At 44.3% G+C, this 17,366-nt stretch overlaps 1 protein-coding gene across 3 annotated transcripts; it reads left to right on the top strand.

Moving 5' to 3' along the window:
• Positions 1-2,588: 2,588 nt before the first annotated feature.
• On the top strand, positions 2,589-15,440 carry EEF1AKMT1 (EEF1A lysine methyltransferase 1). Of its 3 annotated transcripts, none has more exons than XM_056328608.1 (5): positions 2,589-2,685; positions 8,887-9,045; positions 10,016-10,098; positions 10,759-11,039; positions 12,539-15,440. In XM_056328608.1, exons 2-5 carry the CDS (start codon positions 8,896-8,898, stop codon positions 12,664-12,666), a joined length of 642 nt encoding a protein of 213 aa, XP_056184583.1. In that variant the 5' UTR covers positions 2,589-2,685; positions 8,887-8,895; the 3' UTR covers positions 12,667-15,440. The 3 variants fall into 3 exon arrangements, with proteins under 3 accessions (XP_056184583.1, XP_056184582.1, XP_056184584.1); XM_056328607.1 differs by having other exon boundaries at positions 2,598-2,685; positions 8,892-9,045; XM_056328609.1 differs by lacking the exon at positions 2,589-2,685 and adding an exon at positions 3,181-3,385.
• The last annotated feature ends 1,926 nt before the right edge of the window (positions 15,441-17,366 follow it).

The following is a 17,366-nucleotide window of genomic DNA, read 5'->3' as shown; positions in this document are numbered from 1 at the left end:
GGGGGGGGGGATCTATTAAGTTTTTTTAGACTTAATGGCAACAGCAGAGATTCAACAACTGGAATTTAATAATTATTTTCATGAGTTAAAACTGATTATACTTTTTCATATGGCTATGGCTCGTACATTTCAGCGGAGGACTGAAATGTATAGACTTTCATTAGTAAAGAAAAAATACAATAGACTATAAAATGAAAACTCAAACACCAGAACACAAAGCTTTTTGAGTAACAAGTTGCTATTACTTTCCTAGGTAGAACTGTGTTTTTAAAATACCTGTTTCATGTTCCGTTCCTGATCAAGTCCAACGTAGAGTCCTAGCAATTATATTAGTAAAGTAACAGTGGTCTGTGTCATCAGGTTTGTCTTAGAGACAGCAGTGTCACTGCTGTGTGATGCAGGTCTGTCAGTGAAAGGATAAGGGAGATTGCTTAACTAAAGTACATTTCTGCAAAAAAAATTAGGAAACAATAAACCCTAATTATTAATAAAAGAAATTTATTGCAGGGTGCACTTTAAAAGTGTTCCCGTATTTGTGGTCCATTTGTCCTCACATCCCGGAGAAACTACATTGCAAGATATAACCTATTTTCCTTCCTACAGGGTCACTTGAGCTCCTCCTGAGCCTTCCTTCTAGAACCATCTTGTAACACAGATTCAGGCAAGGTCTTGAGCTGTCTCTTTGCTGCCAAGTGGTATCTGATATCATAATCTAAATAATGTCATCCTGTCCAGCCACCCCCCACCCCTACACAGCCATGTGCCCTTGCATGATCTCTGCAACCCTCACTTGTCACGGGGCAGGGATTGTTGCTCCAGGAAATCTAGACTTGCAGTATGTGTCTGCCCAGTCTCCTTTATCCTCTCATTATCAGCCCTGTGCAGAACATGTTTTTTTAACATAGAAATGCTTCGCAAACATGCATGAAATAGGGAAATTACTGAAGTGTCACTTGTTTGTAGAATCTAAACCAGATTTCTTACTGCACTCAGTAATACTATGCAGGTGTCAGGTAATGGTTGTTTTGCAGCAATACCAGGACAAGGGGGTGGGGGTTTTGTTTTAAATTACAGCGGTGGCTGTAATGCGAACAGTTATGAGTGTGCTCCATATAGAACAGCCTTCTAGGCTGGGATGAAGACCTTTTACGGCAACACCTTTCCAAGACAAAGAGGGTAATGCACTCAACACCAGATCCAGACTACTTGGAAGTCTTTTAAAACCAAGTGGAAATGCCCACAGTTCTCTGTTGTCGTGCAAAGCCTTGCTTCTCAAGGAGAGAGAGGCAAAAAGCACGGGGATCAGACAGAAAAATCAGCCCAACCCCACATCCTGCAGCGGCAAGAAAATTTGATTCTCTGCTGCCTACATACGCTGTGCTGCGGAAACATTTTATCCAAATTTAGTATTTCTGTCTTCCAAGGAAATAGTTCTGCTCTGCTGGTAGGTGCCCAGTGCTCAGCTGAGGATGTTCCATTTGGCCACAACAAAGTGTTGCAGCAGATGAAGATTCAGCAGGTTGTGGGTGGAATAGCAGTTTCTTACGCAACGCATCGCTGATAGGAACATGAGCTCTGAAGGGCGTGAGGAGAGCCTGCTGCTGGGTTAATTGTAAATAATCTGATGGGCAAACCATCTGTGAGTCTGTTTATAGGAGAGCCACGGAACAGTAGAAGGACAATGCTACGAAAATGCTTTTTACAAATTATCAGACTTTATAAAGAGGGATGGAAAGAGCAGTGGTGAGGAAGTTACGTGTTCTGGTGGGACAGTATGAGGGGACAAGAAGTGCCAGACAAGTGCGTTATGCCTGCAGAATGCCAGACACGGAGATGAGAAGTTTCTATGCCCAAAGGGCAAGATGCAGTGAATTAATTGAAACGGGGAAAATACTTTAAAACTTAGGATCTTTCAGAACTACCCTACAAGCAGCCCGACTTCTGCCTGAGTGCGGGGGGCAGCTTGTTCCGACGCGGTACCACTCGGTTCAGGCGGGAAGGCTGAGCGGGAGAGCCAGAGCAAGAAAAACCGGGAGGCTGGGCGCGGCGGGGGTGCCGCTAGACTGGCAATGAAGTGGCTTTTTGACGACTTGGGATGGAACCTGAGACACATCCGTGACTTCGCGGTCCAACCTGACCGGCCGCCTGAGGCGAAGCACGGCCCGCGCGGGAGCGCTGCGCGCCGGGGGCCTGCGGGGGGCGGGCCGGGGGCAGCTCACGGCGGTGGCTCCGCTACGGCTCCTGAGGCTTTAGGAAGCCCCTGTTTCAGTCGGAAACCCCCCTGCGGACGGCTTTAAAGCCACCCGAGCCACCGCGGTCGGAAAGGCACTGCGAAAAGGCGGCTTTCCCGCCGGCTGCCGGCCGAGCAGCGCTCCGGCAGCCCCCTCAGGCGGCGGCGCTCCGGGCCCGCCTCGGACGGCACGTGCCGGCAGGCGGCCACCCGCCGGTGTGTCAGCGCCCGCGGGGCGCGGGGTGAGGGCGGCAGCGGGGGCAGGCGGGGGCGCTCCCCGGGCCGCCGCCGCAGCAGGCGCACGGCAGCGCCCCGGCCCGGGCGCCCTGTCAGAGACGGGGGGAGGGGGGTGCAGGGCCCCGCCCCGCCCCGCCCGCCGCCAGTGCCCAGCAGGGGGCGCGCGGCGCTGGGGCGGGGCGGGAGAGGCCCGCGTGCGCGGAGGGCTCTGGCGGCCGGTGAGTGGAGTGAGGAGGCGGGCGCGGGGCTCGGGGAGTGGCGCGGCCGGGGGGGCCGCGTGTCCGTCCGCCCGCCTTGCCGCCCGCGGCGGGGCCCGGCGCTCCGCTGTCCGTGAGCGCCGCCGCTGGGGCCTGCTCTGTGTGTGTCTCCCCCCGCCCCCCCCCCCCCCCCCCCCCCCAGGTCTTCCGCAGCGGAGGGGCCGCGCGAGTGGCGTTTGCGGCCCGGCGGCCCCTCACAGCGGGGCGGCCTTTAGCGGCCGGGCCCAGGGGAGGCGCAGGGGGGCCGCGGCTCGGCTCCCGCGGCGGGTCCCGGCTCGGAGGGGGCAGCTGGGGCGGGGGGGGGCGCTGCCACGGGGCGGGTGGCGGCCGAGGGGAGGGCAGGCGGGCCCCTGCAGGGTAGCCCCTGGCAGCGGGGTGCGGGGCCTGCAGCGGTGGGGCGGGAGCCGGAGGGAACGGGCTTCCTCCAGAGACCCCCCAGCGTTTCACGGTGTCCCGACTGTGCTTACTGGGAAGGGTGAGGATTGCGCTGGAATGCACCGCGCTCTCCCGCCTCCCGGCAGCCACCTGCCCTCCAGACGTATTGAATCCAGCGCAGTTTCTGTGTATTTAGTCATCCCCCGGGTGTTTCTCTTCTATTAATTTTTCCGTGTCACTTTGAAGCACGATGAAGTTTCATCACTGACAGGGATTCTGTAGCTCGGTGAGGCCCTGTGTCAAGAACCAGCTCCTTTTGGTTATTTGGTTTTTTTTAACAGGGCTCTTGCAGCCCACACGTGTTGCATTCTAGTTCTTGCCTTGGAAAGCAGCAGTGGATCTCAGCCCATGGTGTTTGTGCCGCTCATGGTCACAGGCTCTGTCATACCCCTTCTCAGTTACGTCCTCCTCATAGTCATTCCACAGCAAAAGCTGTTCTGGTCTTTGGATGTCTCACCACCCTTCTTGAAACTTTTCTGGTTTCAGTATTTTATCTGCTTTTTGTTGAGATGAAGGGACCAGAACTGCTGGCTAGTTTTGTTCTGTATGTGCTGCTGTCTTGGAGCTCTTGGCAGATCCTTTTAAATTTCTTGTAAATTCTACTTAATCATGTTCTCATCAGATGCTGTTCCCATTCAGGCAGGAGACTTCAGGATTATGATGTGATTCTCCAAAAATATCATACCAGTGTTTGGTGGCAGCCAGAATCAAATGTTAGAATTTTTTAGGAAAATAAATAGACTGTAACAGAAAACATCATCAAATAACAGCATAAATGTGTGGTCATGTGTATCTTAGATATTGTGTAGAGTTCTGGTCCCCTCATCTCAAAAAAAAACCCAACCAACTATTAAAAGTGTTTAACAAGGATGAGCAAATGTATGGAAAGACTTTTGTCAACCAGTCAATGGAGTGGATTAAACCCTTCAGGCTAGGAAAGAGCCAGCTTGCAGAGTGAGGGAAAGGGGGTGACATACAGGTGTCTGTGAAATGACATGTGGAATGGTGTGGAGAGTGTGTAAGTGCTCAGCCATTTGCTTTCTCTTCCAATGCACAAAGTATTTACATCACGTGAAGCTAGGTAGCCATGGTTCACAGCTAGAAGAGGTACTTATTCATAAAATAAAACTTATTACCAGCTGACATTATAGATTAAAAAACATTATGTCAATTTAAGGGGTACTGGACAAGTGTCTCTAAGAGAACTGCATTCACAGAATAAATCACTTCAGGTGCAGAAACAGCTGCCTTAGGGGACAACGGTTAAAGTCTGGGAGAGTACAGAGCGGGGAGGTATCACATGCACTTGCCTTATCTCGATCCTTCTGAGACAGCTGCGTTTGGCTGCCTTCAGGATAGAAGAATGACCAGTATCAACCCCTGATCTGAACTAGTACCATTTGCCAGGGACATTAACAAGATGTCCTCCAGACTTAATCCTGAAATGGAGCTGTTCTCTGATCTATGGTGGGTGAGCTGCTCCTGGTTTGCAAATCCTGCCTTGACTCTCTTTCCCTACTGCACAAAAGCATTAGTACTTCAGGAAACTGTTCCAGGTTTCTGTGCAAGTTTGTCAGTTCTGCTTTTCTGATGTCCGCTGGCTTGGCCATCCTGTTCAGAGGCTGTTCTGTTTCATGGCACCTAGGCCCCAAAACTGTGAGTCGTGGAGCATTTCTCGGTTGACTGCAGAGGAACAAGCTGGCTGCATGTGTTTGAGGGAGACCTCTCAAACGTTTGACAAGTTTTGATTTGTATTCGAAGTCTCTACAAACCAGATGTAGCTATGGCCTAGCATAGGACACATGACCAGCCTTGTAGTAGTTTTCTGGTCCCTCTGATGGGGACTCGTTTACCTCCAGGCAGGTGGTTGCAGCCCCTTTCAGGTGATTTTTATTATGGTTGCACACCATTGTCCAGCTTTTCTCGGTATGTGTCACAAACACCATAGACGATGAGCTATTTGCTCAAATACTGACTTGGGTGGCTTGGGGAAAATGTAACTATTTAACTCTGTTTTATGCTATCTGTCTTTAGATCCAAGTTACTCTAGAATAAAATCTTTACTGAAGTTGCAGGTGTGCTTTTTATATTCTTCGTAAAAGATCTAAGGGGCTAACTCCATCCTCTTCCTGCCCCCTCCCAGCGATGAACCGGGTGGCTTTCCAGTTGTGTTCCTATTCCTTGGCCCTCTCAGTAGTCTCTCCCCGGACCCCAGCTGACCTGGTGACTGCAGGTTTCCAAACTTCACTGGATAGTGGGACACACTTGGGCATAGAAGCCACCCTCTTATCTCAAAGAGGGGCTTCCAGGTGATCATAATGATGGGTGGACCAAATGTACAGGGGACTAAAGACTGTAGGAATTTTTGAGTGAGTTAATTTTTCCATAGAATTCCTTCTAACTTTTTTATTCTTTTCCCTCTGCTTTAGAATTTGTCTATGTAAAGTTAGAGTTTTCAAACATGACATCTGGAAACTAATGTTAAATAGGTACAGTATTGTGAAGACAGGGCCTTGGAGTCTCCTGTACTACTATTTTCACTTGGTATTACCACTTTTTCTTTTTTTTTCCTTCTTCTTTGAAGAGCTTTCACTCTGTATGGATGACATTTACCTGAACAGCTCATCAACTAATAAGAGAGAGGTAACGCTGTGCAGAGGGGAAGGGACTAAGGAGTCTGCAGGCACCTCCACCCCTTCATGCCACCTGCTGCACCATGGGAGCCATACGCCATGTAGTGTAGTTGTTAGTCACCTCGCTTTTCCCATTTTATGGGCAGATGAGGCTTTCCAGAGGCCAGTAGCATTCAAATTTGCCATTCTGCCCTACGAACACAACTGCGCTTGTCCATGTTCCACTCTGTCTGTGGGAGCTTTTTTCCTGCTTTCCTTTAAATGACCTCTGACTTTACCATGACTCTTTATTTTTCCAAACTGCATGCAGTGTTCTTGAGGTGCTCTTGGAGATGTGCTTTCTTTATCTTTTTGCTTTTTAATTAGGTGCACATGCAACACTTAAGCTAAGAATTAATAGTAAAGAAGATTTACCACCTTGCTGGTTTTAAACCTTGTATTCCTATTAATACAAGGGTTTAATGCAGGTGACATGGCTGTATCAGCACTGTACATGTTACAACCACTCTGAACCCCAGGGAATTCCTAAAATGCAACCCTGTCCCCACATTGTGGCTCTTGTAGAGAGTCCGTGAGGCCAGAGCGCAGGCTGCTCTAGGAGGGACCCAGGGCCTGGGGCAAGCACAGATGGGCCGGCGGGAGCCTCAGGGCTCAGATGGGCCTTGGGCCTTTAAATAGAGTTTAAAGGTTCCCTAAGGGCCAGAGGCACTGTGGGTTTCTCTGCTTCCTCCCATCCTCCCCCAAAACTTTTAGGGTTGTTCCTAGACTTGAGAGCAGTGAACTTTCTGAGAGGGGTATGGAGGGGCTTTCGAACAGTAGAACTTTCTCCCTTGAAGCCAAAGGAATTTACCAATCTCATTCACATAAACTCACTTTAATAGTTTTCTGATGTAGTTCTTGAGTATGGAAATGCCTTCATGCTAATGACCTGTCAGTGTATATAGACAATATATGTATGTTCAGAAAAATATAATTTCTACCATATGTTCTGAGTTACCTTTCCTTGCAACCTCACAGTTAATTACTGCTTGGTTCCTAAGGCTTTAATTTACAAACTGAAAGGAAGACTATCAAAAAAATCAACTAAGAAATATTTATAGAAAAAAGATGTCTATGGCTGTATGCCTTTTTATCTACTGAAACAATGGGTAATGCTTCATCAGCAATTTTATCTGTGAGGGTTTCATTTAATGGGTATGGATTTAGTCCTTGCAGATGCCTATATAGGCTAGCTGAACATAAAATTTAATTTCTGACTTAATAACTGCAAGTTTGCATCTGTTTCAGTTTCTTAGTGTCGAAACATAGATATGTCCTTGCCTAGGGGATAATAGCAAACCGGATTATTATATGTATGATGCACTAAAGAAAAAAGAAAGTCGTGAGATGAGGAGTGGTTTTAAACTTCTAACATCTGTCCTAATGGAAAAAAGTTCTTGTGTAGGGCCTAAATGGATTATAGCGTTGCATAGTTAGAGCATTGTTGCTAGAAACTATATTATCCGTGTGAACTTGCAGTCATATAGGAAGTATTTTAAATAATAATATAAGTAATTTTAAAGCATTTATGTTTTATTCAACAGAAAACTAGGGACAAAATTAGCCATTTTGGCTTTACTAGGTAACTTGACTTCCGAATTCTCCTCTTGCGTAAGGCGCAGGTGGGTCTGCAGGCTCTGAATGATTCCCTGTTTGGCCAGCCTGGCCCGAGAAGCCAGCAAGTCAATAAACAATACTCTAGGAAAGCCAAGTGCTTTATTCTCATCACATGTAGGTGTGTACCGTGTCAGTGGAACGGCAGAGTAATTATTCTAGTCAATACTGACGAGTTATGTCACAGTGGCAGGTTAATGGTACCATTTTTCCGGCAAGCAGGGAGCAGCTTTGTTTTAAGTAATGCCTTGAAAGCTCTTCTAGGGTGAGTAGCATGGAGGGAAGGGTGGAGGAGGAGACTGCGAATTCTGGAGTTGTCATTGTAATGCAGGCAATGGGGAGAAGAAAAACCATGAGCCAGCTATACTAGAAATGATATTTACTGTTGAAGTTGCCCATGGTTCAGACGGCCCACGGTTTTCTCAGTGACTTCTGTGCAAAGGCAGCTGTATGCCCCTTTCCGAGTTCCGTTACAGTAGTTGCTCGTGTGCCAGTTCTTAGATCAGAGGCAGAGAAAATTAGTTTCTTGAAAGAAGAATCTTTCCCAGTTTTCTCCAGTACTTTTCACGTACTGGGTTCCCATTTTCGTCACCTTCATCATACGAGGTGGCACTGTCCCTTCTGGGAAGGACACAACCGGTTCAGGTGCAGCTCAGCTGCCTGGGCTCAGCAGGGTGAAGGGATGCTGTGCGGCGGCACCCGCTTCCAGCTTTCTGAAAATGGCTGCACTTTGCCGTTACTATGTCTTTCTGGTACAAGTTACGTGCGTGCTGCTGTGCACAAAATACACAAGTTTTCGGTTGAGTAGTGTTGTTTTAGAAAAACATCTTCTCAAGCTTCTTGTTGGCTTTTGTTTGTAGGAGGTTTCTGGCATTCAGAGGAGTCTTGTCTTTTTTTTTTTTTTTTTTTTTTATGGCATGGAAGTTAAAGCCAGGTGACGCTGATCCTGGAATGCTAGTTTACTTCATTTTGAGTCAGAAATGTCTGACTTTTGAACATGGGAAGGAATGACCAGCAGCTATCCTTATGTCTAGGAGGGAAAGGAATAATTTCTATAGGATTTGCCAAATCCACTAAAGGGTGGTTTTCTTCTGCAGGCTAATACCTAAAAGGTGTACGGATTCAGGAAATCCAAGAACTGCAATGACAACTTCCCTCTATGAATACAAGCCAAATCTGTGTTGTATAGAAAGGGAGCAGTGTTGCTGCTGTTCCTGAATTCTCTCTGGAGGCATGTTACTCCTGATCAGCCTCTCACTGGTTTAAGAGCTCCTAAGTAGAGGGAATATGTTTTCTCATGTTAGGCAGTTTTCCTAGTTAGCTGTTAGCCTGAGTCTGCATTGTCAGTGGAAGTTGTTTGATTTGGGAGACTATGCCATTATTAAAAGTGTTCACCATTGGAAAGGGTTAATTTGATTAATTTTTTTTCCTCTGGTTGAAGTCTAGAAAAATGGATGATGATGATGATGACATTCCCCAGCTTTCATCCCATACGTTGGCTGCCCTCCAGGAGTTCTGTTTGGAACAGCAGCAGAGAGAGGGCATGAAGACCTCCCAAGGGTTTAATCAATATTCCATTGGCTCGATAGAAGAAGACTGGGTAAGAAACTATAAACTTCAGTGAATGAAGCACAGTTAGAGGAGTAGCCTTTACCAAGTTTCTTTTGTGGATGGATAATGAAATGAAATGAAATGAAAAAGGGGAACGCTCAAGATGTTCTTAGAGTAGCAAAATTAATGGACAGTGTTACGGTGGATATTTGCCTAAATCTGGGCACAGTTGTCTGTTCTGCATATGCGTGGGGGGTACAAACTGAAACTGCATGGAGAGGGAATAAAGCTGCCAACAGAAGCATGCATCCCTTCTGGAAATTTTAACTCCAGCCTGGCATGTGAAGGTAGTAAAGATTCTTCCCCCAGTTTTAGACAAACACAGTGTAACAAGACCAAGTGATCTTTCTTTTCACATCATATTTCTTTCTGTGTTTTATTTCTTTGGTTTTGTGGATGGCTGCTTTGCTGCTTTTTTTTCATTCTGACTGATTTTTTGATTTATCTCTGGACTGATGTGCGGGGGGGGGGGGGTTTACTCTTCCTTTTTCTGATGTCTTCTCATTCAGTATTTTTATCCTTTATATATATCTATATATATCTATATATATCTCTCTCTCTATATATATATAGAAGGATATATATATATCCTTCTATACTGTCACTTTTCAAAGTTCCTTTTTCCTTTTCCACTAAAGTAACTCAGTTTAAGAGCACACAGATATTGAGTATCTGCACACTGGGTTTGAACTAACAAGTGTCTGATTTTGCATTACTTGGTTTTCCTGATACTGCAGTACATGCTTTGGAAACACACAGTGTAAGATCCCTGCTGCATGTCACTGGATTACAGAAGTAAAAAGACTGTCAGGAAAATAGGCACCTTTCCAGCTTCAGTGTGTGAACTGAGAAGTTGCTATAAATTTTGGTTTTCTTCAAATATGACTCACCACACCTAACTGTACATAGCACAGTCAGAAAGGTTGATGTTGTTTGTCATTGCATGTTATCTTTCTCAGCAACTGAGCCAGTTTTGGTACAGCGATGAAACTGCATCTTGCCTGGCTAATGAAGTGGTTGTGGCAGCTGGAAAAGGTGGCAGGTAGGTTTTAATAATTACATTGTAGATTTAACATGTCTTTTCTGTAAATGTTTCATTTCTACTATGTAGACAGAGCATGCAGTTTAATTCATTACTCGTAGTTCATCTTTGTTCAGCTGGGATACTGCAGAAATGCTTTGCTGCTGTGTAGTTAATAGTAGTTCATCAATAGTAGATCTTACCATTTAGCATTTCACTGAATGTTGTAGGCTCTGTCTTGTAAAAGTTTGCTGAGTCTTTTTATTTTTGAGTAATACAAAGAGCTGCAGAGCTTATTAATGACTTGCAATTCTTTCCTCTCCTTTCATACAAAGTTTCTGCAGAACAGATGGAAAAACTTGGGTTTCGTCCTATTTCTGTAAGGAGTCGTTTTTAATTTCAAGTTTTCAAGTACATTTCCTGGCTGTTCTGAAACAAGATTTTTCTCTGTAGTTAAGCTTCAGGTCTTTGTGCAGCATGGAGGTTGAATAGGTTAATGGCTTTAATACTTAAAACTCTGTTATTAAATGATTATTTGTTAGAATGGAGGAATAACAGTTTACATTTTTGGGACTAATGTTTAAAATGTTTTGCCAAAGCAGTCCTGAGGGCTGCTGTAGGGTTTTTATTGTTGTTGTTTGCCTTTTAAATTAATATTCTAAGTTACTGTCTCTTTTTCAGGATAGCATGCATTAGTGCACCAAGTGTGTACCAGAAACTGAAAGAACAGGACGGTAAAGATTTCTCGGTGTGTATACTGGAGTATGACAGAAGGTTTTCTGTATATGGAGAAGAATTTATCTTCTATGATTACAACCACCCCTTGAACTTACCTGAAAATCTCCTGCCACACAGTTTTGACATTGTAATAGCAGATCCACCTTATCTATCTGAGGAATGTCTTCAAAAAACATCAGAGACCATCAAATACTTAACAAAAGGAAAGATTCTGCTTTGTACAGGTATAATTGATAAAAATACTAGGCCACCATTAAGCATCTTTTTCTCTCTCTCAAAAGACAAACTTACTCAAGTGAGAAAAATACAAACTCAATAGTACTACTTTATCATTAATTCAAGGAGGAGTATGTATCCTAAGCTTTTTACTGGAATACTTTAGTTCAACATTTATTTTAAACTGAAGGCATGTGTTTTTTAATAGTTGAGGTCAGTACTTTCTTCATGTGGCATTATGAGTTTTACTAAATTTTTTAAGAATTGTAAGATCCTCCTGCAAAGTTCCAGAAGTGCTTTTTCTTGTAAAAGGGCCACTCTGTAATTGCAATGATTGAATGAAATCTGGGTATGACAAATCTAGGTGCAATTTATTGTTAAAGTCTTATTGAATAACCTTACGAATTTGTGATTTTTTTAAACACGTCAGTAGCTGCAGGACTTCAGCTGCCATATACAACTTAGCATCTAAGGTGCACTAAGTAGAAATAATGACAAATAGGTTGGAATTGCCTCTGCTGAGTAAAGTGGGATTATTTCAGCTAAGTCTTGATGAAAATAAAAAGTCAACCTTTTTTTTCCCCCCACATTACCTGTCCTTACTGGTAAACACAGAAATTGTCATTTGCATGAATATATGAGGGGATTCTGCCACTATGATTCAAGTAAAGAGATCTTAGGCAGTGAAATACAGCTGGAGGAATTAAAAACCAGTGATCAGAGCAGTGAAACTAGATAACTTGCCAACTGTACTTGCAGGTCCTTCTTTATGGAGATACACTTGTTGGTTTAAGAAGTGATGAGTTCTGCCATAGTCAGGGTGTTTCTTGAACTGTGATCTTATTACAAGACATCTGAAGACATCCAGGAAAGTTTTGCAAAAAAAACAAGGACAAAACCCCTCTACACAATTTGAGGGAAGTTAACCAAGCAGGCAAAAAAAAGAAAAAATAACGCGTGGCCATAGAAAGCCTGCTTCTTTGTTTAATTGGACATGGCAGTCATGCATAAGGATGGTTCTAAGATTTTTCTTCCCTAAAATGGATGGGTTGTCCTTCAGTTTAAGAAGTTTGAGAAATACTGCGCAAGGAAGTGATTTCTCAAGTGTCTAGTTGTAAATACCACACTGCAGTTCATCTGAGTGGAAGAGTATATGTAATCTGTTTGCATTTCCCATGGCTCCCTACCATGTAATTTCTTTGGCATGTAGCAAGAAGATTGAGTTCAAGTTTCTGTTTTCTATAAAAGGGGCACTGATCTTACCCTCTGCTGCTTGCTATGAAAGTTCTCAGACACTGATTTCCTTGGGGCATCTTCTGTTCTTTTAGATGTATTTTGAATTTGCCATTAGATTCAGGTGTTAAATGTTTAGCTGATAGTGTAGCTGCTTTAAGCCTTGCTTCCTTAAAAAAAGTAGGCTCTATCTATATGCATTTGGGAGGAGCTATTAAAAAAGCCCAAACATTCTGTTGTTTTTCTCATTGAATACTAATTATTTTTGCTGCAGGTGCAATCATGGAGGAACAGGCAGCCAAATATCTTGGTGTGAAGATATGCAAGTTTATTCCAGAACACTCGCGAAATTTAGCCAATGAATTTCGATGTTACGTGAACTATGCATCTGGATTGGACTGATTCTCCTAAAATCTACAACTTTTTCAGATTAGTGACTCCACATTTCTCAATGCTGAAATATTCAGCTCCAAGTACTGTTTTCTGGGCTAGCTTTAATCAACACAGTGTGATAGCCTCTCTCTTTTAAATGTGTAAGCAAGCATGTGCAGTTACTTTGTTTTGAATCTTACCTGTTAGGTAAATGGGGACCAAACAGTGCAGGTGCTGGATAATGAGAACTTCTCTGTTAAAGAGTTTTATTCTAACTGCCCGTTTTTACTGTCCAAGGACTCTTCAGTGACCTCTGAAGTGATTTTAGCTGGCTGACTTATAACAACACATAGGTGCTTGCCTCACAGACATCAGAATTGTCATTGCATCAGAACTGATGACTAGGTAGCTAGTGGATGGTTGAAAGAGCATGAATAGTGGTCTCCTTTCAATCTTGAGAGATGCCTCTCAGTGAAGGGATTGAGAGATGTTTATTCTGAACGTGTCACATGTTTTCAGATTCATTATCCAGCAGGCTGATGTTTTTATAAAGAATAACTAGAAGAGAAAATAGCTCTCCTTCTAGGGAGGCCTCTCCATTTGTTTTTAATAATAATCAGAAGTACCTACCAGTTGCCAAGTAAGGTAAGACATACTATCCACTGTTGTTGCCAGACTGACTTTTTAAAAACTTGTGGTTATTATTTCACCTTTTCTCTAAAGCCTTGTCACAAACCCAGACTTTCTTTTTGTAAAAGATAAGTTCTATTTTGTCATCACCACCAAGTACACTTGTGCATGTATGTGTGCTGGACTAGAGAAAATGTAAGTCGTTAAATGTCTCTGCAGAAGTACAGTGCATTTATTTTGCGATGTTTATGTGTTAGCACAACAGAGAGTCATGAGCTTTTAAAAGACATGACTAGGCTGTTCTGTTTACTAGTTAAGTGAATCTCCAGGGCTGTTATAAACCTGATGTCTCCTTCAAAAAAAGCACAGTAAGGATTTCCCCATTAGAGAGGGCTTTACTTTCATTAAGAATCCTATACATTAGTCAGGCAAATGCAACACATCAGCTGGGCCTTGCATTAGTGCTTCAGACTGTTCATCGATTCTCACTTTGAGTTACTCTTGCTGTTAGTTATGAGATGCTTCTGTAGAAACGTGACCCACACGTTAGTCACTTAAATCTTGACTCATAATGAATCTGGTTAAATATAGTGCCTGCTTTTTAGCAGATTTCAGTATCAAGCTAAAGGTGATTTACAGGTATGTCAAGTTTGTAGTTACGAGAACAGTCCTTTTTTTTTTTTTCTATTGCCCAGTTTTATCTTTGCCTCCTGTCCCACAGACAGCAGTAGAGCACTAGAACAGAAGTGTCTTAGAAATCCTTGAATTTTACAAGGCCACTGAGGTATAACATAAGGTATTGATCAACTCCCACTGTTTTTAATAGACAAATGTTAAATTTTAGACACCAGGTTTGGGCAGTATTTTAATCAATTTCAATCAAAATAGGTGATAGATTAGAAAAACTTTGATTTGGAGTAGTAGAGATTTTTGGTAACTGATGATAATTTTGAAAGCCAGTTTTGACTAACCTTTTGTCTACTATTACTAATGTATTTTTGGGTAAAAGCTGGTTCATAAATTCCAAGGCGCTCCACAGTTTTGTCAGCTATAAATATACTATACAAAACCTAAGTACTTGTCTTTTGTATGCTGTATTTATATATTGGGATTGTGTAAAAAGCTACCAGAAATGCTGCATCTACAAAACGAAGCACCTAAAATGAAGTATTAAGCAATTTGTTTTGCAATGGGGATAAACCTAATTAAGCTTGTGAGACAAGAGTTTTAATACTTGTGAGAGATAATACTCATGTTTCTATGCATTTTTGCTCTTTGGATGCATATTTTCCCATCTGGTGGAGTGAATAAATGAGCAGGAATAACATAGATGGAATATAATCCTCCTTCAGTGCTCAGAGAATCACGCTTCTTGAGCTGGACACAACAGTGGTTCATAAATATCCACCCAAGCCAGTGTTGCTCTCTTCCCCATTTTTCAAGAAATTAACTTCCTAAGGCTTTTCCCTCCTCACATTTTGTATCTGCTGCTTCCTCCCCTCTCTCCTCCCATATAGTGTTCCTGAGTTCCACGATGCCATTTTTCTTTCTTTCACGCATCTTGGTTTCTGTCAGACTGGTAACAGGTATTGTTAAAATGAGAGAAGTGCAGCAGATGAAGAGCTTGCAGGGACAACAGCGACCAGGCTCTTCTGACAGTCTCTGTGAGCCCATGGCCGATACAGTTTTGCCTTTCAAGCCAGAAGCCATCCTTGCTGCTGAGCCCCATAAAGCCAGAATCTCCCCCCAAAGTGACTGTCCACAGGCGGCATACAGCTGGGTTTAGCTGTTTTCCAGGAGGCTACACCATTACCTTTATGTGGCCAGTTTCAACTTAAAGCAGACCAGAAAGTTAAATGCATAGGTGTTGGCACAAATCTATATGTCACAGTTGTAAACTGGTTTATGTTTACTACCTCAGTGTCTTGCACACCAAGCAGATGGAGACAATGAAGTAACTCCTCAAACTATGCAGAAGCTTCAAGTGGGACAGGTACAAATGCCAGAAGGTATGATACTCTTCCCCTGCCACCCACCTAAATTAGAACATGCTGTTCTAATACAAGCATCACCTATGTTGCTGCTTTGCTATTTCCTTCAGTTTGCTTCATTTTAGTAAACATGTGTTGTTGGGCTCTCTGTATCAGAATTAAAAGACGACTTTGCTAACTTCATCACAGACCTTGCTTAAAAAATGAAAGTACACCGTTCAGTTGTACCAAGAAATTCAGTTCACCAAGAAAATAACTGCTACTTCTCACATGTAGGTCAGATGGCTTTGAAAGGCAGCACTGTGAAGGTCCACAATTATGAAAATGAGGGTACATGTGAATCTGTGCAGATGCAACAGAGCAGCACGTTGTCCACCAGCTTCCCTCTTAAAAGGCTGGTGAGCGCAGGCAGCTGCCCAAGCAGAGCCTCACTAGATGCATTCACAGCCTTCATCAACGGTAGGAGGTAAACTATTTTTGTTGTGCTTGTTTCCAAGGAAGTAGCTGTGTTTCTGAGAAGGCTGCAAATGACAGAAACTGGTAGTGTATTTGTACTTTGTGGCACTGCAGTAACTTCAAGAAATACTAGGTGATAGCAAAGTCTCTTCTGTAATAGGATTATGAAGAAACCTTGTTTCAAGTAGTGATTGGCTTGCTTTACTGTGGATGTCTCATGGATGGACTTTCTATTGGAACAGACTGTAGTGAAGCATTACCACCAGGCTGCTTTTCCAGTGGCATTTACGACTGCAGAGTCATATGTGCTACAGACTCTTGGCTGCTGTATGCAATGCCCTGCTGCTGGTACGAGTGTGACACTTGACAGAAAACCTGGGATCTGTGCACAGGCTGATGGCTGTAGTTGGAAGAGACTATACTGCAGCTGCCTGCACCTTACTCCAGATGACAAATGAAACGTTTCTAGAAATCCTGTTGCATGGCGTCCGAGGTGCTGCTTCCATTAAGATCTAATCTGCACTTCCTGTTAAAAATGGTGTTGCTCTCGCAGAACCACAGAATGGTCGGGGTTGGAAAGGACCTCTGCAGATCACCTTGTCCAAGGTTCTCCTAGAGCTGGTTGCACAGGATCACATCCAGGCAGGTTTTGAATATCTTCAGAGGAGGAGACCCCACAGCCTCTCTGGGCAGCCTGTTCCAGCGCTCTGTCACCCTCAAGGTAAAGCAGCTCTTCCTCATATTCAGGTGGAACTTCCCATGTTGCAGTTTGTGCCCATTGTCCCTTGTCCTGTTGCTGGGCACCACCAAAAAGAGCCTGGCCCTATCCTCTCAAGATATTTGCCTACATAGGTGAGTCCCCTCTCGGTCTTCTCTTTTCTGGGCTAACCAGGACCAGCTCTCTCAGCCTTTCCTCATCAGGGAGATGCTCCAGCTCCCTCACCATCTTCGTAGCCCGCCGCTGGGCCCTCTCCAGTAGTTCCCTGTCTCTCTTGGAACTGGGGAGCCCAGCACTGGGCACAGCACTCCAGATGGGGCCTCACCAGGGCAGAGCAGAGGAGAGGATCACCTCCCTCCACCTGCTGGTCACGCATCTCCTGATGCCGCCCAGGGTCCCATTGGCCTTCTTGGCCGCACACCCTTGGCTGTACAGTTAGCCGGTCTCTGTACCACACAACTGCTTTCACCCCTCCGCCCATGCCCCTCCATACCACAGCAAGCAGAAAGTATCTCTGATAGTTGGTTTTGTCACTCCTTCTCAATTACCTGCACGGTGCAGCCCCAGTGCCATGCAGAGAGGTGGGAAACGGTGCAGTTGGGGTTGGGTTGCAGCAGCTCCTTGTCAGCCCGTGTGAGAGCTTGTGCTGCTGCTCTGGGTCTGCTCATGTTCTGCAGCCTCCTTAGATGGGAATACAGCAAAACCAAGTGGTAGCTTATGCTGCCACTCAGCAAAATATGTAGGACTGACAAGATCTCCCTCGTGCCCTAGTCCAGGTAGTTATGGCTGTTCCCTAATCCCAGCGAGATTAAGGGGTCTTTATACTTAATGAGAACATCATATCCTTTTTCTCTTTTCCCCCTGCTGCTTTCTTGTTTGTGTCCCCCCACGCAATTCCATGTTTACTTGCAGCTGTAGACCTTCACCTATTCAAA

The sequence above is a fragment of the Falco biarmicus genome, chromosome 2 (genome assembly GCF_023638135.1).
Source record: "Falco biarmicus isolate bFalBia1 chromosome 2, bFalBia1.pri, whole genome shotgun sequence".
NCBI lineage: Eukaryota > Metazoa > Chordata > Aves > Falconiformes > Falconidae > Falco > Falco biarmicus.
The sequence above is the reverse complement of the archived record's forward strand: the minus strand, read 5'-3'. Positions and strand labels throughout refer to the sequence as shown.

What these genes read in the sequence shown, in the direction of transcription:
- EEF1AKMT1 (XM_056328608.1), top strand. Translation starts at nt 8,896, where the DNA reads ATGGATGATGATGATGATGACATTCCCCAGCTTTCATCCCATACGTTG. An exon ending in GCTCGATAGAAGAAGACTGG is followed by an intron (nt 9,046 to 10,015) that starts GTAAGAAACTAT and finishes TATCTTTCTCAG; the next exon opens with CAACTGAGCCAGTTTTGGTA. An exon ending in AAAGATTCTGCTTTGTACAG is followed by an intron (nt 11,040 to 12,538) that starts GTATAATTGATA and finishes TTTTTGCTGCAG; the next exon opens with GTGCAATCATGGAGGAACAG.